This window comes from Trichechus manatus, unplaced genomic scaffold (assembly GCF_000243295.1).
Source record: "Trichechus manatus latirostris isolate Lorelei unplaced genomic scaffold, TriManLat1.0 scaffold00287, whole genome shotgun sequence".
Classification (NCBI taxonomy): domain Eukaryota; kingdom Metazoa; phylum Chordata; class Mammalia; order Sirenia; family Trichechidae; genus Trichechus; species Trichechus manatus.
In genome coordinates, this window is record NW_004444223.1 from 1,496,045 (window position 1) to 1,518,900 (window position 22,856).

At 36.5% G+C, this 22,856-nt stretch overlaps 1 protein-coding gene across 1 annotated transcript in view; it reads right to left on the minus strand.

Annotated features, from left to right (window-relative positions):
• The window catches only part of COL12A1 (collagen type XII alpha 1 chain), a 129,647-nt gene that overhangs the window by 84,646 nt on the left and 22,145 nt on the right, over positions 1–22,856 (minus strand). Inside the window, exons 9-14 of the mRNA XM_004390153.1 lie at positions 21,506–21,796; positions 20,277–20,879; positions 18,851–19,123; positions 15,883–16,155; positions 13,978–14,250; positions 2,832–3,104 (exon numbers count right to left, since the gene is read on the minus strand). Of these exons, the coding sequence (XP_004390210.1) occupies positions 2,832–3,104; positions 13,978–14,250; positions 15,883–16,155; positions 18,851–19,123; positions 20,277–20,879; positions 21,506–21,796 (1,986 nt within the window). The remainder of the gene's footprint in view (positions 1–2,831; positions 3,105–13,977; positions 14,251–15,882; positions 16,156–18,850; positions 19,124–20,276; positions 20,880–21,505; positions 21,797–22,856) is intronic.

Genomic DNA, 22,856 nt, shown 5'->3' on the forward strand with positions numbered 1-22,856 from the left:
ATGGGCCTTGATTATGGATCCAAGTAAAATGAAATCCTTGACATCTTCAATCTTTTCTCCATTTATCATAATGTTGCTTATTGGTCCAGTTGTGAGGATTTTTGTTTTCTTTATGTTGAGGTGTAATCCATACTGAAGGCTGTAGTCTTTGATCTTCATCAGTAAGTGTTTCAAGACCTCTTCATTTTTCAGCAAGGAAGATTGTGTCATCTGCGTATCACAGGTTGTTAATGAGTCTTCTTCCAATCCTGATGCCAGGTTCTTCTTCATATAATCCAGGTTCTCAGATTATTTGCTCAGCATACAGACTGAGTAAGTATGGTGAAAGAATACAACACTGACACGCACCTTTCCTAATTTTAAACCACACAGTATCCTCTTGTTCTGTTCAAACGACTGCCTCTCAGTCTATGTACAGGTTACTCATGAGTATGAGTAAGTGTTTCTGGAATTCTCATTCTACACAATGTTATCTATAATTTGTTACTATCCACACAGTTGAATACCTTTGCACAATCAGTAAAACACAGGTAAACCTCTCTCTGGTATTCTCTGCTTTCAGCCAAGATCCATCTGACATCAGCAGTGATATCCCTTGTTCCATGTTCTCTTCTGAATGCAGCTTGAATATCTGGCAATTCCCTGTCAATGTAGTGCTGCAACCATTTTTGAATGATCTTCAGCAAAATTTTACTTGCATGTAATATTAATGATATTGTTCAATAATTTCCGCATTCTGTTGGATCACCTTTCTTTGGAATGGGCACAAATACGGATCTCTTCCAGTCAGTTGGCCAGGTAGCTCTCTTCCAGATTTCTTGATACCGACAACTGAGTGCTTCCAGCGTTACATCCGTCTGTTGAAATATCTCAGCTGGTATTCAATCAATTTCTGGAGCCTTGTTTTTTATCAGTGACTTCAGTGCAGCTTGGACTTCTTCCTTCGATATCATTGGTTCTTGATCATATGCTACCTCCTGAAATGGCTGAAAGTCAACCAATTCTTTTTGGTACTGTGACTCTGAGTATTCCTTCCATCTTCTTTTGATGCTTCTTGTGTCGTTCAATATCTTGCCCATAGAATCTTTCAATATTTCCACTTAAGGCTTGAATATTTTCTTCTGTTCTTTAGCTTGAGAAATGCTGAGCATGTTCTTCCCTTTTGGTTTCCTAATTCCAGGTCTTTCCACATTTCATTATAAAACTTTACTTTGTCTTCTGGAGACACCCTTTGAAATCTTCTGTTCAGCTCTTTTACTTCATCATTTCTTCCTTTCACCTTAACTCTTTGATGTTCAAGAGTAAGTTTCAGGTCTCTTCTGACATCTATTTTGGTCTCTTTCTTTCTTTCCTGTCTTTTTAATGATCTTTTGCTTTCTTCATGTATGATATCCTTGATGTCATCCCATAACTTGCCTGATCTTTGGTCAGTAGTGTTCAGTGCATCAAATCTACTCTGAATTTAGTCTCTAAATTCAGGTGGGATATACTCAAAGCTGTACTTTGGATCTCATGGACTTGTTTTAATTTTTTTCAGCTTCAACTTGAACTTGCATATGAGCAATTGATGGTCTGTTCTGCAGTCAGCCCCTGGCCTTGTTCTGACAGCCCCTGGCCTTGTTCTGACTGATGATATTGAACTTCTCTACAATCTCTTTCCACAAATGTAAACAATTTGATTCCTGTGTATTCAATCTGGCGAGGTCCATATGTATAGTCGCCATTTATGTTATTGCAAAAAAAAAGGTATTTGCAAGGAATAAATTGTTGGTCTTGCAAAATTCTATCATGTGACCTCCAGTGTCGTTTCTATCACCAAGGCCATATTTTCCAACTACCAATACTTCTTTGTTTCCAACTTCCCCATTCCAATCACCAGTAATTATCCATGCATATTGATTACATGTTGGATCAACTCCAGACTGCAGAAGTTGATAAAAATCTTCATTTTCTTCATGTTTGGCATTAGTGGTTGGTGCATAAATTTGAGTAAGAGTCATATTAACTGGTCTTCCTTATAGGCAGATGGATATTATCCCATCACTGACAGTGTTGTACTTCAGGATAGATCTTGAAATGTTCTTTTTCACAATGAATGTGATGCCATTCCTCTTCAATTTGTCATTCTTGGCATCCTTCACTAGCCAGGTGATAATAAATGATGAAAGATTGTTTGCAATTATCCACAAGAAAGAATACAAATGAGACTGAGGTAACTCTGAAACACCAGAGAAATAAGTATGCTTTCGATTTAACCTTATCAATATAATAGGAGTAAAGAATATAGAATTAGTCTTGTGTGCATAGTAATCTTAGTCTCAATAGGCACTCACTTATCAATCAGCTGTAAGTGGCTAGGCATTAGTCTCAGTACTTTGTACATTGTTATTTCATTTAATCCTCACAACTCTGACAAGATTTAATTATCTCCATTTTACAGATTAAGAAACTGAGACTCAAAGCAGGGTAAGTAACTTGCCTACAGTGATAGAGCTATAAATGTGCCTGAGTTCTCTTTGACTCCATGGCTCCTGATGTTTTCACTAGCTTGGTCTCCTGCAAGGTCAATCATTCCACCAGTAAAAAAAGAAATAAATAAAAGTAGTTGGAAAGTATCCAATATTTCAAAATTTGATATAAATTTTAGATAATAAACTAACTTGAATTTAAACCATGTTCTTTAAAGATCCTAATTGTTCAGTCCTCATTTATCACATAAAGAAACCAAGCACAAGTGGATAAAGTGCATGCACTTGTCACTTGAGCGGACAGCCATTAGGTAGCACCTAGCGGTGGTTAAGACTCCAAAACACTCCCACGAGGTTACCTACTTTCAGTTGTGGCTTCTCCAGTCAAAGGTTCTCCTTCTCCACTGGTGTAAGTCGCAAATACTGAAATTTTGTATTTGGTCTCCGGTTGAAGGTTTTCTATTACAGTATGAATTGAATCTCCAGGAAGATTTTTCTCTCCAGTCTCAACATCATCATAAAGCGATTTCCACGAAACCCTGTAACCACGAACCATTCCTGGAGCAGATGTCCAGTAAGCCCCAATTGATGTGTCAGTGATGTCTTTAGTGACTAAATCCTGAGGTGAACCACGTTCTAGAATAGAAATGAAAGGGGAAACATTGGGGGAAAAAAAGTCAATAGGTATGTAAATTTTTATTCATTTAGGTAACATCCTGACTTGCTATACTCAAACAACATGTCTAAAGTCGTCCATTTCTAAACCATTTCTTCTTTCTGAGCTACCCTATTCTGTCATATCGACCAAATAAAACTTCAGAATTATATCTAATTCATACCTGCCACCTTTGCCCCCCACACATTATAGGGGCCTTGGTGACAAGAACAACATTCAAATTTTGAAAGAGTACATGCCTAAAAAATTACTTACTAAAGGGAAAAAAATGCATCTAAATCCCAACATTTTACCACATTTCTGTCCACCTCAGTAACATAGCCCATTGTTCACGAAGATCTTTATTTCTTTATCATGGTCTTTTCCTCTCTAATGAATTTAAATAAACTCATTCTCAGTGTGTGATTTACAATAACAGCAAAAATCTCATATCACTTGCAAACCCTAATTCCAATGACAGTTTTTTGGTGAAAACTGTTATTCGCACATACAATTAAAAAGGCAGAGTGAGAACTTTCAGTGTAGCTTAACTCTAATGAAACTAAAAACCACCAATTCTTCTGGAAAACCTAAAAGCAATTAGTCATCAGAATAAACACACCACTTGTTTTAGCTGATCGAAAACGTCTGCTACTCAATTTTGGCTCTTTCATTTAAAAAAAATGGAAAAATATGGAAACCTCAACTTAATAGGAGGCACAGACGCCTTCCAATAAAACTCTTACTTTCCATATTTTAAATGTAAGATAAATATACAGGTCACTTTATATTGGCTACCTTAACTAGGGTTTATGCCACAGTGTGACAAAAATATAAAACTATCTGCTTCCAAAGCATACATTTTACCAGTTAATTGTGGAATAGTCAAGCAAATGATATACAACACTCTGACAAGAAATTCTGAGGGCTATTATTATTTTACTTGAATTGAAGAGTAAAAATGAATATCTTAAAACTACAAATAATTAAACAATTAAATTCTAGCACAAAAAGTAAAGATAACAATGGATGAAAAATCAATCTGGGTAGATGAAAACCTATCTTATACGGTTGAATTTAGAGGGGTAAAAATAAATAAAACAGGAGCTGGGCAGCCTACCAGACCCCAAGCCCAAATGGAAAGTTCTAACTGCATTATAAATAACTGCTGACAGGACATCTCATCTCTGGAGAGAAATTAGTTACATATTTCACTGCAACCAAGAATACTTATTTTCAAGAACATACTGACTTTTCTTTCTCAGTGCTTGAGGCTAATTCTCATTTGAAGGTTTTTTTTAATTAAATAGCCACATTTACACCTTCATGTTTTTGTTACTTGCATGAGTATAAAATTACAATTTCAGACTTTGGTTGGCTGGTTTGGTTTGGTTGTCGTGTTTACATTTTTTTTTTTTTTGATAGTTAATATTCCAACAACTGGTCTCTAAGTTTTAAATGTGCACACATTTTTCCTTTACTTGATATACACCTTTTTCCCATATGTGCCTCTTCTCTTCAATTTCCTGAATTGCAGTCGGGAATTGCTAAAATGGTCATGCTTGAAAATGACTTTGAATTAAAATGAGCAAAATACTCATTAATGACATTCCGAAGAAAGTATAAGACAAAGTTAGCTAAAATATGGGAATTATCATTCAAATTAACACTGAGGTAATCTGCAAACAAACCATGTCAGCTTTTAGCTTTCTTAAAGGCTGTGCCTTTCAGCCTATTTTTCTCCCTACTTTCTACAGTGCACGATTTGTCGCATTGTTTATTACCATGACAACAGACATCAATCTCACAAACACAGGCTAATGATTTCACTGTGAGAAAAAATAAGAGAATTATGGTTAAAGCACACTACATTCACAAAGACATTTCTGGGCTGAAAATAAAAGAAGCCTAGATCACTAGACACGTTTCCTTCATGCGTTTTAATCAACTATTTTAATAATCCTGAGACAAGTGAAGCTAGAACAAAATATTAGTAAAATTTCTGTAGAGACCTTGGCAAAGGTTTATCAATGCCCTTTAAAAAAAATCCTGCAAAAGAACTTTTAAGATACAAATGAAATATTAACTAAAAAATATTCCTAAATTCTAATTAATGGCATGGCAACACTAATTTGAGCGAACACTGAAAAAGACCTCAATTACAGAAAAAAAAAACTTCTGAAACTATAGCTTCTGCCTGTGGATGCATAAAGACAAGACATCATTTCCAAGCACTGGCATTACAGCGTTCCTGATTAACGACAAGGAAATATGGAATCCAAAGAAAGGAGAAAGATCTCAATCCAGAAAGCAAGATTAAAAGATAAAGTGTCTCGTACAGGCTTTTTATGCGTCAGTCAATCAGATAAGGATATTCCTAAACACAAAGTTTGTATTGTTGTCAAACATATTGATAAACTTCTTTTTCTCAAAAAAGCTGGAGGGTTGAGGATTCTTTCTATTGCATTATACTCAAAAAGGTTGAGAATATAATGTGTTCACAACAAGTAAATTTTATTACATCTATAACCCTCGAACTTTTTATAAATTGTACCTTGGCGTGGCCAAATGTTAGATCACAAATGAAGCAACTGGATTGCACCCTGTGGTATACTTGGCAGGAAGAAGGCTGGCAAGTGGCCAGGCTGGGCTTGGGGCTAGGTGTGCAACCAGCTGAGCTGGCCACAAGCAGGCCACATCACCTCCCGGGGCCCTTGACCCTCTCAGCAACAAAATAACTGATCAGATAATACATAGTATCACCTGGAGAGCCAAAGCCTAGGCACTGTCCAAACCGCTTAAATCAGATTATCTGGGGATGGATCTAGGCACTTTCTAAAGAGCTTTTCAATCTCCCCTGTAATTTTAAATCCTCTTTAATTCTTTACTCTTTCCCCCATGTCTCTCTTTTTCCTTCAATCTGCTGCTCCTCTCTGAGGCCTAGAGAAGCACATAGTTGGGAGATGTGCTGGGTCAGTGTGGCAGGAACTCTCACATGTGCATTCACTTTGGAGTGGGACTCCATAATACAGATAGGTGTGGCGAAAGCAAAACTGCTCCAAGTCATGGGACACGGTGATGTGGTACAGGACTGCTTGATGGATTATACAGTGTATGTGTATATGGCCCCTTTAGGTAGCTGAATGATCTCAAGGCTGACCCTCAGAGAACCGAGAGGTCTACTTAAGTTTGTTGTCACATTCTACTGATCCCATAACACGTGTGGCAGATTCCCATTCTCTCCTTCCCTCTATCCTGCCTCAACGAGAGATGGCTCTCAACACGTTTCTCATTTCAAGTGTTGATCACTTTTTCCTGTTAATGAGGTTCATCCAAGTGCTACCCAGCCAGCCATTTGCTTTAATATATTGAATTGTAGTTTTTATCCTCAATCTAAGGAACTTAGACATCAGTAACTGCAGGAAGAGATTACTTTGCTTGTTTTGATTTGGTTTGGTTTGGTTAGATTGGGTTTGGGAAAGAGGTTCTTTAAAGAGTACCTGGAAGGAAGGAGGAAAGAGAGAAAGATAAGGAAGTCAAAATGTCAGAAAAACAGTCTGTAGCCCCTCTCCAGGAAAGATGACTGTTCCTGTAAAAGGGGAGGCATAGAAACAGTGGCAGTGAACAGAAACCGACACCAGCCAACCGTTAGCCACTTTGTCACTACATTTTTCTGAACCTGGATCTAACTCTGCTCCAGCAAGGGCTCCTTCCTTCCCTGACTGCCTCCTCTCCCTCTGTCCCAAGATTTACAAATGTATGTTTGATGAAGTTGGGCTTTGTTTAGTTTTTTTTTTTTTTTTTTTCTTTCATAAATGACATTGTTTTACCTAATATTTAGCTTCATGGTACCTATTTTCTACATTTCCAGACTATATGCCTATGCTTTCTATATGACTTCATCTCTTGTTGAAGAATTTCTGGCAATTGTTTCAAACAAGTCATCTTCTGCAATGAAGGTATGCCTTCATTTCTCTGATTCCATCTCAGTGGTTTTCTCATATGCCTATTCTCCCCAGTTTAGAACCACTATAGGTGTAAGGAATAACAATGCATATTTTTCATAAGTTTAAACATACAAAATTCTATCAGGTTTAGAAAATTTGATTATAAAACATGTTCCCATATACTCTAAAGGCGTTGATCTTGTTCCTGCTTACATGTGTATCTGTGCTGTTGCTGTGGGAAGTCATTTAGACAGGTGTCTTTCTCGTGATCCGAACATCCACAAGGGGTTGAATTCTGCACTGCTTTTTTCCACATATCAGGCCAAACAACTAATGCCTCATTTAAGTAATTTCTTACATTTCCTTAGCCCTTTTCCTTTTGCTTTCTGAAAAGCAAATTATCATCCAATTCAAATATAATTAGAACATGAATTAGCCAATGATGATAACTGAAAATATAATCATAATGAAATGAAACTGTTTCATCTTATAGATTGTTCCAGCCAGCTTTCATTAAGTTTCATATACCACTTTCAAAAATAGAATTAAATTGAAAACGTAATGTAAACCCTCTTCTAAATCAATTTGTCTTTTCCGTGAGAGCTCAGCTTAAAAGCCATCCAACTTTCCACTGCAGAATACAGAAGACCTGCTCTTCTGGATAACATTCATCTTGAAACGCACTTGATTTACAACCACTGAATTAAAGCCACCATTCCAAAGGACAAAGTTCACTACTGATAAGTTAACTTAGTTCCTTTAAGCAATACAGAGTTCTTAAAAACCTTTTAACAATTAAGTTACCCTCCAACTTCAAAGCCTGACTGAGCAAAAAAGATTCCTTCAGTAATTGTTACCTCTCCAATTTGATTTAGATTTTACTCTGATGAGTGATTAGCTACAGAACAGGATATATGAATATATGATATATGTTCGGTGATTGTGCTGGGATTCCCTGGAAATGTTAGACTTGTTATACCCAGAATGCATGAATTTTCAAACTATGAGACAGCAGTAAATCTAGGAAGACACAGAGTCCTTGTTTAGTCCATTTGGAGAGTTACCATGTTACTCAACATCGGGCAGAATTCTTATGATGTGCTAAAAACCTCATTGTAACAAAATGTCAACTGAGTGAGCTTGGTTTGATCTGTAGGAAGCCATTCACGTCTAGGACATTGTCAGGTTGCTACAGCAACTGAAACAAAGAAAATTCTGAAAAATCATATTTTCCATAGCCAAATAACACACTCAAAAAAAAAAAAAGACAAAGAAAAAAGAATCTTATTATTTCCAAACTGAAAATTTCATTCATTTGTGATAAGTCTCTGAATAAAATTAGGCATTATTCATCTAGCGGTTAAAAAAAAAAAAAGCAAATTTCTGAGTACTAACAGTGACAACCAAAAGTTCTATCAAGATTTAAAGTGCATTTACATGTACAGTCGTGTTTTAGTAATTACAGTAGGCCTATCTACTTTAAGAACAACAACAGAAAAAAAAAGAAGCAAATCAAACCTAATGGTTAGTGCTCAGATTCCTCTGAAGTTTGTATCTGAAATAGTAATAAACTCTGCCTTTGTGATTCTATTGCACACAGTGCTAGAGCCAACCACGAGCTTCTCCAATGCCAATGTTAATAATTCTCACTTCCAGCAACAGGGGAATTTACTGATCATTGGCTATGTTTCAAAAAAGCACTAGAAAAATCCCAAAAAATCCACAAGAAAACTCCTACAGCTAATAGAGGAATTTAGCAAAGTGTCAGGGTACAAGGTCAACAAACAAAAATCAGCTGGATTTCTATACACTAGCAATGAGAAATCTAAAAGGGAAATTAGGTAAACAATTCCGTTTACAACAGCATCTAAGAGAATAAAATATCTAGGAATAAATCTAACCAGGCATGTGAAGGACTTATACAATGAAAACTATAAAACACTGCTGAAAGAGATTAAAGAAGACTCAAATAAATGGAAAGATGTGCATGGATTGGAAAACTTAATTGCTAAGATGTCAATACTGCACAAAGGGATCTATAGATTCAATGCAATCCTGATCAAAATTCCAACAGCCTTCTTTACAGAAATACAAAAACCAATCCTCGAGTTTATATGGAACGGCAAGAGGCCCTAAATAGCTAAAACAATGTTGAAAGAGAAGAACAAAGTAGGAGAACTCACACTTCCTGATTTTAAAACACACTATGCAGCTACAGTAATCAAAACAGCCTGGTACTGGTATAACAATAGACACATAGACCAATGGAATAGAACTGAGAATCCAGAAATAAACCCACACATTTATGCTATGGTCAGCTGATTTTTGTCAAGGGTGGTAAGTCCATTCCATGGGGAAAGAAGAGTCTCTTCAATAAATGGTGATGGGAAAATTGGATTTCCACATGCAGAAAATGAAACAGGACTCATGCCTCACATCATAGACAAAACAAACTCAAAATGGATTAAGGACCTAAACGTACAAACCAAAACCATAAAATTCTTAGAAGATCAAGCAGGGGCAACACTGTCAGGCCTAACTTTCGACAATGGATTATCTAATATAATAACAAAAGCACAAACAGTGAAAAACAAATAAATAGGACCTCATAAAAATTAAAAACTTTTGTTCAACAAAATCTTTACAAAAATAGTGAAAAGACAAGCTACCAACTGGGAGAATATCTTCAGAAACCATATATCTGACAAGAATCTAATAACCAAAATATATATAAAACTTCAGCAACTTTAACAACAAAATGAGAACCCAGTCATAAAATGGGCAAAGGACTTGAATAGACATTTCACTAAAGAAGACATTCAAATGGCCACCAAACACATGAAAAGATGCTTAGCATCATTAGTCATTAGAGAGGTACAAATCAAAACCACAGTGAGATAACATTTCACTCTCACTAGCATGGCTAAGATAAAAAAAAAAAGAGTTAAAAAGAAACAGAAAATAACAAATGTTGTTGAGAATGTGGGGAAATTGAAACACTTATACACTGCTGGTGAAAGGCAAAATGGTACAGCCTTTGTGGAAAATAGTGTAGCAGTCCCTAAAAAAACTAAAAATAGAAATACCATTTGACTCAGCAATTCCACTCCTAGGCATATGCCCCAAAACTTCAAAACAGAGACTCAAACAGAGACTTGTACACCAATGTTCATTGCAGCACTATTCACAATAGGTAAAAGGTGGAAACAACCGAAACGCTCATCAACAGATGATTGGATAAACAAAATGTGGTACACACATACAATGGAATACTACTCAGTCAGTAGGAGAAATGAAGTCCTGATACATCTACAGTATGGATGGAGCTTGAAGACATTATGCTGAGCTAAATTAGCCAATCACAAAATGACAAATATTGTATGACCTCACGTATAAAGGCAAATGTATAGAGAACAAAGTTTATTAATGGTTACCAGGGGTGGGAGGGAGGTGGGAAATGGGGGCTATCAGTGATGGAAAAATCTCATTGATTAAGAATAGGGTTGCACAGCAGATTATTGTAATTGCTGTCAGTAAGTTTACACCTATAAAAGGTGAATTGGCAAAAGTTGTGTGATAGATATATTTACAACAATGACCAAAAAAAAAGAGTAGCTGCTGAAGCTGCTTATGTACAAACACCTCATGGGATTTGGTTCCTTGGTTTGGAGGTTTAGGGTCACGGTTTCATGGGGCATCCCAGATAATTGGCCTAATAACGTATTTAGTGCTTCTGTTCTACATCCTAGTTCATTGCATAGTGCCTGGGGTCTTAAAAGCTTGCAAACGGCCATCCAAGGCACAACAATTGGCCTCTATTCACCTGGAGCAACAGAGGAAGAAGGAGAGTAAGGAACAGGAGGAGGATATGGAATGTGTGGCTAATTGCCTCCATGAACAACTGCCTCCTTTGTCATGAGACCAGAGAACTGGATGGTTCCCGGCTACCGTTACTGAACATTTTGATCAAAGATTCTATAGAAGAATCCCAATCAAAAGGGGGAAAATGCAGAACAGAATTTCAAATTTCATGAACTCTAGACTTTCTGAAGCCATAATGGTTGGATAAACCGCTGAAGCTATTACCCTGAAGTAATCTTTAATCCTTTAAACAAAAATATCCCCTGAAGTCATATTAAAACCAAACAATAGTTTAGCTTAACTAGTAAAAAAATGGTCTGCTTTGAACATTATGCTCTTTTAAGAACTATCTATATGGGAATATCAGGTGGCAGTGAGTTTATTTTAATGAGGGAGGAACAACTCAGAAAAGGAGGGTGAGAATGGTTGCACAACTCAAAGAATATAATCAATGTTGCTAAAATGTACAAGTAGAAACTATTGAATTGGTGTACGTTTTGCTGCGTATATTCTCAATAAAAACAACTAAATAAAATTTAGAAGAGAAAAAAGCACTAGGGAACAGATATGAGTTAGGGATGGTTGTAGACCACACAGAATACAGAAAAAAAATTTCTTTTTTTCCTTTTGGAATTGAAAGCTACAATGCGCTTTAGGTAATCTATAAAATTTCCAACCTACAGAATGCTCTTGGTGGCTGACTCCATGTCTTTGGATAAAAGAAACATTCCTTCAAGGTCTGCTCTTACCACCTCCTCTCCCAAGAGGAAAACAGATTAGAATAACAGCAGCCCTCAAAGGCAGTTGCCTGGCTCTGTTTCCATGCTTTCCAATCCCTGCATTTACCATCATATCCTATTCCTGTATATGGTATGTGGATTTGGCTAAGTTCATATAATAAAATAAAATGGAATAACCAGGGGCAAAAATCTCCTATTATTTTACTTTAGTCCCAACTATGCTTTCACATTATTTGTCAAGTTTACCACACATAATGCAATGGGATAAATATGTTACTAAAATCAGGTTGGCAGCATTCTACATAATCCTTCACTGTAGTAAAGAGCTTTAGTGTAAGTGGAAAACAATTCTCATATTACAATTTAATTATGAATTTAACTATATTTTTAAAGCAAACTTGCTAGCTAGCTATCTAGCTTTCCTCTGCAGGAAATGCAAATTTTTGAAAATTTATTTTGCTACCTCTGTATCTCCCTTAGGGATAATTTCTGATTGTGTGTGAGTGTGTGTGTGTGTACCTGTCCTAGAAAAATCATAGCCAATAAAACGTGTTTGATGTAAAATTACAATATATATTTTATTATTTTGAATTTTAATAAATTATTCTTGGCCAAAAATACTTTGATTTTTAGAATCAAAACTTGTAGCTGAACAGGAATATATTTTCTAAAAGAAAGAAAACGTAGAAGAATATCAGATTAAAAAGTGAAGCCGAAAGTAAAACTATTAAATTACTTTTAAAATAGTCCTTATAAAGGACAATTTTCATAAATCTAAATAATCTACAACTATTCTGTAAAGAACAAAATTTCAAGTTTATCCTTAAAAAATACTATGGATGACCTATGCTGAAAGCCTGTGGAAAACACAGGAGAACGAGAACTCCAAAAGATCAAAAGAAAAGGACAAATTTCTCAGAAATACTGGGAATTGCTACAGATGTAAGGATCACACGCTTTCATTATTTGGATGATGTCTCTGTAATGAAGGCAATTTCAGTTTCTGCCTCATAATCTTTAAGACTTTCACGCAGCCAATCAATATCTCTGAAATATTTACTAAAGCTATATTTTTAGATATAAGTTCTAAAGTTAATAAGTTATTTCCTCTTGATGTATTTTATATACATATAGTATTTTACAGTTCCCAAAAAGTTTAATTTACATTTTCCTATTTGATCTCCACAGTAACACTGGGAGGGAAAGGGAGGGTGATGATCATCACTCCTTTATAGATGGGTAAACTGAGGCTCAGAATGGTTAACAAATTATTCCAAGGTCACATGGCTAGGTCCGAACCAGGTCTTCTCTGGTAATTACTACTTTATAAACTGGTATTTCATCTTTTATTTAAATCATCTTCTTAAAACAAATTTCATTAAATATTGGAATTAAATTCTTTATCTTATTTTGATTAGAATATACTTTGTTTTGTTTATTTGTTTGTTTGAAATTCTTGACTAAGTCTTTAAGTTTCTAATCAGAACTGCCTGTTGTATGCCTGTGCCTGCCTTTTACAATGTCTGCAATCCTTTGAGTTCCTGGATCCATCAACAATGGGTATTTTGACTAATTTCACTGTGACTTCTACAGGGTCGCTATTAGTCAGATTCGACTTGATGGCAATGGGTTTCTTTTTTCACATCACAGAAGATATTTTGGATTCATTTGCTTCTATAATCATTTAAAATAAATCATATAAAATATGATGATAAACCATATAAAATACAATGATAAAGAAGCTATTGCCTGATTTCTCGTTTAAGCCTCCAACTACAATCAACTCTAGATAACCAAGGAAATAGCTCCAGTCTTAGATTAACTTTGCATTAACTTTGAACTTCTAATGTGGAACTGAATTTTAGAGGTTTTCATTTAGAAAAGAAACAAGCAAGAATCTTAGATTCTTGTATTTCTCAAGCTGTTATAGGTGCTTTAATCTATGGTAAACCAAAGAAACAACTTCACTAAGAATCAGAGCAGGATTCCTGCCTGATCCTGGGTGAGGCAACCAGCTATATGACCTTGGGCAATCCAGACCTTCTGAGCCGTAGCTTCTTTATCCATGACCTTGTTATGCAATCAGCTCCCCAACATACTTCTACTTCGCAACCCAATTCTTTCAGTTGCTTACATTCTACATCTCTAAAGAGACGGTTTTATAGCTACTTGTTTTTCAATACAAATTCCTTTTAAGAGGAAGAACTGCATGTTTCTAAATTTCATCAACTGAAAACCTTTTAGGCTTCCTAAATGCAAAATCACAAGCAAGCTCAGAGATTTCCATAAAATACAGCGGTAATTACCTTCAAGTGTTGTTCCTTCTCCAAAAAGGGCATCTCCAGCCCCAGAAGCATACAAGGCAGTCACAGATAAGGCGTACTGTGTCCCTTCCTTTAATCTTCTCAGCACGGTATTAGTTTTATCTCCCTTCACAGTGACCTCCTGAGTTTCACCTCCTGCCACCGGAGTGTACGTGACAAGGTACTGTTTCACCTTTCCTGGTGCTCTAGTCCAAGATAATTTCATAGTTGATGTTGTCGGGTCAGAAACTTTTAGGTCTCTTGGATTCCCTCTAACTTCATTAGGTTAAAAAACAACAACAAACATCAAAACCCATTATTTAATAAAATGACTTGAAAAACACTTTGCTACTTTAAATATGTGTGAGTGATAAACCAAATTTATATCCTGGGCGAGACCATGGCAATTGTAACTGCTGACTAGCCAACAGTGTGTAAACATTTCCAAATCAGGCTCTACGTGTTAGTAGAAACAAAGAAAAAAGACTTTCGATTCCTTTCCTGTGTTTACACAGGCTAACATCTTTTGTGTAAAGTAAAGACAACATTTTCCCTAGTAGTGGAACAATGAGCTATAAAATGCGTACATTGATTAACGAGCACAATGTAGATGTTTCACTCTTCTAAGAAATCTGCAGTAAAAAGCGTTTATTGGTGTAATGGTGTGAGTATCTAGAGGTAATAGCCAGGAAATAAGCTGAGGTGTCACATGATAAAAATGATGCTGCTTCTAGAAAAAAATATAAGAGAAGAAACAGCCCAAGGAGGCCCAGCCTAAGATATAACTCCCCAGAGGCTACCCATCCCTTGGCAACTATGATATTTGGCATTTTATGACTTTCCTAGTTGAGTGGCCACGTTGTCTCTAAAGAGCCTCAAGTCACCCAACCCTGTGGCACCTTCCACTAGGCGCACAAACAGCCAGTTGGTTTCACTCCAGTAAAAGGAGATGAAGAGTCACTGGGTCATTTTATGATGCCCAACACAAAAAGATATTTCACAAGAAAGAGAAAAAGTAAAGTAGTGACTTCCCAAAGGGAAGAGAAGAGGAAGAAAATAGGTGGGGGGTGGGGGGTGGGGGTGGAGGGGAGCATCATGTAGGCAAGACCAATTAGCAAAGCTGAAAAAGGAAGGAAGTAAGGTGATAAAGGCTGAGCTATAATGGATATTCCATGTGAGTGTCTGCAGTAAGACAGTAAAGCCCACAAACTCAAATCCATCACATAGTAGCTACTTGACTCGGAATTTATTATTTAACCTCCCTTAGCCTCAGTGTCCTCATAAACCTGGGAAATAGTAATAACCTCATAAATCTATGCAAGGATTAAATGAGTTAATATATGAAATACTCTTCACACAGAATCTAACACAGTTAGATGTTCAATAACTGTTCATTATTGCTAATATTTGTTAACGTTATTATTAACAAAACTTTAAAGTTAGAAAATAAAATTAAAATAATGGATTCTTAATCTTTTTAATGAAATAATGTACTACATATTAATAATCTGTAACAAATATTGGAATTTATCATGCGAGCTTAATAATCCCCCTTAAATGAAAACAGGTTAATCTTGAAAAGATCTTGCTAAAGAAGTAAAATGTAATCTGTCTCAATGATGCATAGCAGCTTGCATCCCTCAACTTATATTAGAATATCTAATAATATTATTTTTAAAAGGATATTTATACCATATCATGATGTTCAAGCTCTACTGACACAAACAAATGATGTCAAGAGTAAGACAAAAATGTGAATAATTCAAGTCTAAAAGGAATATTATCTAAAATATTCAGATTAATTGAGACGAAGTGTCTCATGGTTTGTATTATCCTGATAGTTGTCCACATTTTCCTTTGCAGCGTAAGATTTTGTTTGGTGCTATCTGGTCAGCATATTTCCTCTACCTTCTTCAGTAGCTGCATTGCCAGTCAATGGAGAGCCAGGTCCTGAGTAATACTCGGGGATTACAGATACTTCATATTTTGTGTCTGGAGTCAGGTTCTCCAGTGTTCTCCTCCTCTGATTGGCTGGAGTGGTTACTTCTTTGCTTTCTCCACCGCTCACTGGTCTATATATAATCCGATACCTCAAAACTCTCCCTGGAGCTTGAGTCCAGCTAATTTTAAAGCTATCTGTGGTCTCATCTGTCACATTTAGATTTCGAGGTGCTCCTTTTACTGAAATAAAAAGAATATTCAAAAATAAGTTGACTGATTTTATATGAAAAACACAAGACTAGCTTTTGATCATAAAATTATAACATTTCTCTAGACAAGTTCCTGAGCAGTTTTTTGACAAACATCCTGCTGACTGTATCCATTTAGCCAGAGATTAAGTAGATTATGAAATAGCAAGCAAATATTGTACAATATCCAGAAAGAAACTAAGCACTATAACTTTTTAATCAAATAAAGAGCTATATAACAGTAAGTTTTTTAAATCATAAATAAAACATCCTTTACATAAAATGGTAAATTTATATTTCCAATGAAATTTAAGAATAAAAACAATTTATTTATTGAGATATAAGTAACTGAGGCTTTCACTCTTTCTACACTTTCTCGGATAAATAAGAAAATAACGTCTAATGCCCAGGTCTACTATATTTATCCAACTGACTGGGCTGTTATCCAGCCAATCCCATAAGTACAGTCATTTAACTTGGAGAATAATTAGACCATGCTTATAATGTACCAAGTACATAGTAGGGACATGGCGATCTGCTTCTATAAAAATCACAGCCTAGAAAACCCCATGGGGCAGTTCTACCCTGTCACATGAGGTCTCTATGAGTCGAAACTGACTCAACGGCACCTAACAACAACAAGTCCAATCTAAAGAGTCCTTCGCACAAACAGTTCACACATTCGGCTGTTAACTGAAAGGTTGGAGATCTGAGTCCACCCAGAGATGTCTTGGAAGAAAAGTCTGGCAGTCTACTTCCAAAAAAATCAGTCATTAAAAACTCTGTGTAGCACATTTCTATTCTGACACACATAAGGTCACCATGAGTCAGAACCAATTCAATGGCACCTGTGTTTTTTTTAAGTCAGATCTAAATCTTTAAATTATACTACAACATGAGTAACACCCATAGACTCACAGTCTTAAATAAAATTTTCATTAAGCCCAAGTGAGAACACCTTTGGCTTTGTGTTTAGTAAACAAGTGGCCTGTTTGCTCAAGGGGGCAAACTGTCTATACTGACAATATATTCAGAATAGGTGAACTAAAGGTCATTGTTGTCTCAGTCCGCTGGGATGAAACCACAGTGAAACATGCCTGCAAGTACCTCACAAACAATTAAAAGTTTACTTAAACATCTAACACATCAATAGATTACTCCAAAGAGAAAGGAAAAACATCTCTCTAGAAAAGAAAAAATGACAGTTGGCAGACTTAAACCATGATTCAGTTTGTGTAGCAAGGAAAATGACTAAATTAGTTAGAATGATTGAGGCAGGATAGATTAATGGGTTTGACTCCTGGCTCTGAATCTTAATAGATATGTACATGTCGCTTTAAAAAAAAAAATTAGCATAGCACGATTACAAAAAAACTTGCTGGTGGGAGGGCACCCTTGGCAAAAAAAGAAAAAAAAAAAAGTAGAACTCCCACATTATTTGCACAAAAATATGGTAATTTTGAGCCTCAGGTTGCCCACCAGTCAAATATGACTACTTATAGGATTATTGAAATGTTTAAACAAAATAATACATGGAAAACACTTAATATAGTTCCTGACACATGGCAGGAGCCCAATAATTGTTAACTCAATGAAGTTATGGAATCAGAAACTTCCTTATTGACTCAGCAAAGTTTAAATATCAGATTCCACTACAGACAACAGAACTGGCAAGGAATCATCAAATACTATTGCAGTAACCCAATGACCAAAAACTACGGTGTATATGTAGCCACTGCTCAGAAACCGTTTATGCTTGAATTTCTTCTTGAGACATATTTCTCATTCCCATCACAAAATATTGAAGGCAAAGGACCAGGCCCATCAAGTACTGATGAGGACATTATAGTAACTCATCAGAAGAAATCAGAACTATCTAAGTATGGACTTCTAGGTTATAAGAAGACACCTTAGGTCATTGGGTTTATTTGTTGGTCTATAGGCAGAAATATATCTAAACCATGCACAAAAGAAGAATACCAATTTTATTTGAAAAATCTTTCAGAGAAAGAGATTCTCTAGCTTTTGTCAGCAAAGTAGACAATGCACGTCATTCCTATCAGCAAATACTTCTTTGTCACTATTCTAAATTCCCCATCCTGCTGCTTCAGCCTCTTTGCCTCCTATCCTCAAGGAAGATAGAGAACAATTGATATCTCTTATAATATTCACTATGTTATACTTCAAGAGTAGTATCTTCTCTTAGTCTTCTCTTAACCAGGTTAAATAGTGTCCTTTAAATGTTGAATGTAATCAAATATGCCAGAAAGTATTCAACGCTATCCAGTAAAGAGGACATATCTAAGCAAAATACTGGTTAAAACACTCACTTTGGTAACATATATTTACTATCAGCTCCATAGATAAAGTAAGGCAATTTCAAAAGTATTTAAAATACAGCACTACTGAAATGTGAAGATAATCAGTATTTCATGAGTTAATTCCATAATTATCTATATCTGTCTATGTCTCCTCACCTCAAATTCATCAAAATAAGTATAGAATTTTTTTTCTTTTTATGTAATGAAAGTTTTTCTCTTTGTAGAAAGATGTATGAATAACTGTATTTTAAAGATGCCAAATCTCACAAAAACATTCACAATTCTGAAGTATATGTAGAGGTTATTTCAAATTATAACTGTGTTCTACAATAAATTGCTAATTTTTTGGAAAACAGTGGCAGAAACCTTCTGCAGTGGTCTCCTCTCCAGATAAGGGAACGCTGAAGCCATCCTCATACTCTGCAGTCACATTGACCAAGTACAGGGTCTCTGCCTTCAGGTTGGTGAGAACAACACTGGTGCTTGATGCTGGCTCCACCACTGTAAACTTGTCATCCCCAGCTGCTTCCTTGTACGTGATGTGGTACGAAAAAACGTTTTCTCCAGCAGGAGACCAGCTGGATTTGAAACTGTAAGAAGTCACCTCAGAGAAGGTAATATCCTTTGGAGGCACATAAGCTATTAAAAAAAAGGAGGAGAAGAAGAAGAAGAAGGAAATAGGTTACAATGTGTAAGTCTAATAAAACAGAAGTGGACCTAATGATTACATGTTTTTGAAGGTGTTATACATATTTTGGGAGTGGTCATTGAGGCCAAAATGCTAAGTAAACAGTCTCCACAAAAGCTTTGAGAGGCAGCCTCTCACTTACAGCCCTACGAGAAGTCTTGATCATTTTGCCTTGGCCATCCATCCAACTAAATTACACTACTTAAATGATTAATGAAAATGAACTTGAATTTTGAGATTCTTAAGACAAAGAAGCAATAGAATGGATCTACCCAAAATTAGAATATTTAAAGAGTAGCAGACCTAAAATGAACCATCAAAGTTTTCCCATTCATCCCAGCATTTAGATATTAACCTTTGGTGGCAGGATATTTTAAGGTAATAGTTATGGAATTTTTCCTAACAAAATAATATTTTTAAACTAAGCACTGATTAAACTATATCCTAGGAAGAGACAATGTTTAAGACACATTGCATGTCCTCACGGGGCTTACAATCAAATTGGAACAAGAGAGTGGGAAATTATTAACAAAACAAAGCAGTAGATATAAATGCCAAATGCGTGAAAGTGTTAGTAAGTGTGATAGTACTGGAACACTTAAGGAATACTTGATGGAAGGGATGAGACTTTTATCTGACAAATAGAATTTGGACAAATGAAGAAGAAAATTTCAGATGTGAGAAATGATGCCCCAAAATGGTCCAGCAATGGGAATGCATATAGAGAATTCAAAGGTCTAGGGCTATGTCCTAGTCACTTTTGATTTTCAGGATCTAATTCAGTGTCCACATAGTAGACACTCAACAAATGGTTGTTGAAAAATAGGTGTGATAAATCTAGCCCTGCTTGAGGATCTAGGATCAGAAACCACTCATGACTCTTATGGATACCCAGATTTTTCACTAATAAATAAATGATACATACCCAAGAGAGAGCCATATCTCAGAACTAAATGAAGTTTCATAGTTTTCAATAACATAGGAAAGTTACTTTTTCCTGTACATTCCTTTAAAAAGGAATTGAAGAAACATATTATCTGCAATTTTAGAACAAAAAAATGCTTTGTTCATGAAGAGAATTTTTACTCTTCAAAATCTACTTACATTTTTTCTTTATAGCTGCCAGTTCTTGCTCAATTCTAAGGCAGATGGACTGTGTGAGTTCAAAAGATATCCTCTGAAAAGCATCAAAATCTTCCACTGTGAACACATGGGTCTCCGGAGGAGGAGAGGCAATCGCTTCTAATTCAGAGCGAACCGCATCCTTCACACCAACTGCAAAGATCTCAACATCTGAATTCCTCAGTTTTATGGCAGGATCTCTGAAGGCATCTGATGATTTCCCATCAGTGATCAGAATCATGACCTTTGGTACATTGCTTCTTGAACCCTTGCCAGGCACAAATATTTTCTCTCTGACATAAGTCATCGCTTTACCAGTGTTCGTAGATCCTCCTCTGTAGGGGAAGGTGTTTATTGCTTCAATTATATCTTCAACTCTGGTAAATTTTTTCAAAGTAAACTCGGTATGAGGATCCCGGCTGTACTGGACAAGACTTATCTGTACCCTATTTGGTGAAATCTCAAAACTTTTCACAAGAACTTCCAAAAAGGCTCTAACTTTAACAAAGTTTGCAATCCCGATGCTATAGGAACCATCAACCAAAAACACAATATCAGCTTTTATATCCACACCACGTGAGCATTCTGTAAAGAGAAAGAAAACCCATTAATGTGTAATAAATATGAATTAATGATTAAAATACAGATACTTACTGTTCTTAGTAAGCATGCTGCTTTAAAAAAGAAAAAAACTATTAGAAATATTTTATTTAAAACTAAGTCCAGGCTCATAACATGTATTTTTTAATGGAGCTTCAATATTCTAAACCCAGTGATGTGGGGATATATGCCATTTAAACATGGCTGCACTATTGACAACTGCAGCCCCCACAGGCCTCTATGCTGCACAGCATGTTGAGACTTGTCCCCAACATGTTGAGACTTGTCCCCAACATGTTGAGACTTGTCACGACTTGTTTTCCCACACCTATTGTCCCTTTACTGATTGGCTTGTTTACCTGAATTCCTTCTCCCTTGCCCGCACCCAAAGCCCATTGTTCTGTTATTTGCTTCTCTGCTTGCTGTATTGACTATAAATAAACTCCTGGGACTGAAGCTGGGGTTGACTCCTCAGAGTGACCCTCCTGGTCCCACTTCTCTGTAAGAGTTGTGTTTGGTTACTGTCTCCGCCATCCCGACAACCGTCGCCGCTGCAACAGATGGTGCCCCATGTGAGGGGCTGCGACACAGTGACACATCTATTAACTTACCCACTTGGACTTTCATTGGCTGGGTCTTCTTCATTATTGAAATGGGCTCACTGGATGTCAGTCCCTTCATGGCAGAAACACTGATCTGGTATTCTGTGTCTGCTGAGAGGTCTCGTACACTAAGCATGGTAGTCTGAGGCCCTACACTCAGAGCGTGCTGTCTGCTTCCAGCAGTCATTGGTGTGAGGAGAACTTTATAGCTGGTCACTGGGCTAGGAGATGGACTCCAACTTAGTTTAATGTATTTTGATGAGACTTCCGTAGCAATCAAATTTGAAGGAGGCTCAATAACTGAAACAAATAATAAGCAGAACAGTGATTAAAAGCAGTGAGATGCAACCCTCTTAATCAGGTCTTTAAGTGCTGTCTCAGTCATCTAGTGCTGCTGTAACAGAAATACCACAAATGCATGGCTTTAACAAAGAGAAATACATTCTCTCACAGTTTAGTTGGCTACAAGTCCAAATTCAGGGCATCAGCTCTGGGGGAAGGCTTTCTCTGTCAGCTCTGGAGGAAGGTCCATGTCATCAATATTCCCTTGGTCTAGGAGATTCTCTGCACAGGAACTTCAGTCCAAAGGACACGCTCTGCTCCTGGCACTGCTTTCTTGGCACTGCTTTCAATCTCAAAAGAGATTGACGTAAGACACTATCTAATCTTGTAGATTTCATTGATATAACTGCCGCTAATCCATTTTATTACATCGTAGTAGTAATAGGATTTACAACACATTGGGAAATCACATCAGATTACAAAATAGTAGAAGACAATCATACAATACCAGGAATCATGGCCCAGCCAAATTGATACACACATTTTTTGCGGGACATAATTCAATTGACGACAAGTATAGGCCTTCAATTCTTTCTCCTTATTTAAGATAATAATGAGTACATCAAGCATAATTGCCCAGCCCCCCTCCCCAAAATCCACCTGTACCCATCAAACCAAAAATGATCCAGTGCCTGATAATGATAATCAGGCAGTGGATCATTTTTGGTTTGACAGTGTCTTAGTCATCTAGTGCTGCTATAACAGAAATACCACAAGTGGATGGTTTTAATGAAGAGAAGTTTATTTCCTCACAGTTAAAGTATGCTAAAAGTCCAAATTCAGGGCGTCAGCTCCAGGGAAAGGATTTTTCTCTCTGTCAGCCTTCTTCTCTTCGGTGTTCCCCTGGACTAGGAGCTTCTCTGTGCAGGGACCTTGGTCCAAAGGACGCACTCTGCTCCTGGCACTGCTTTCTTGATGGTATGAGGTCCCCCTGTCTCACTGCTCACTTCTGTCTTTTATATCTCAAGAGATTGCCTCAGGACACAATCCAGTCTTATAGATCAGGTCCTGCCTTACT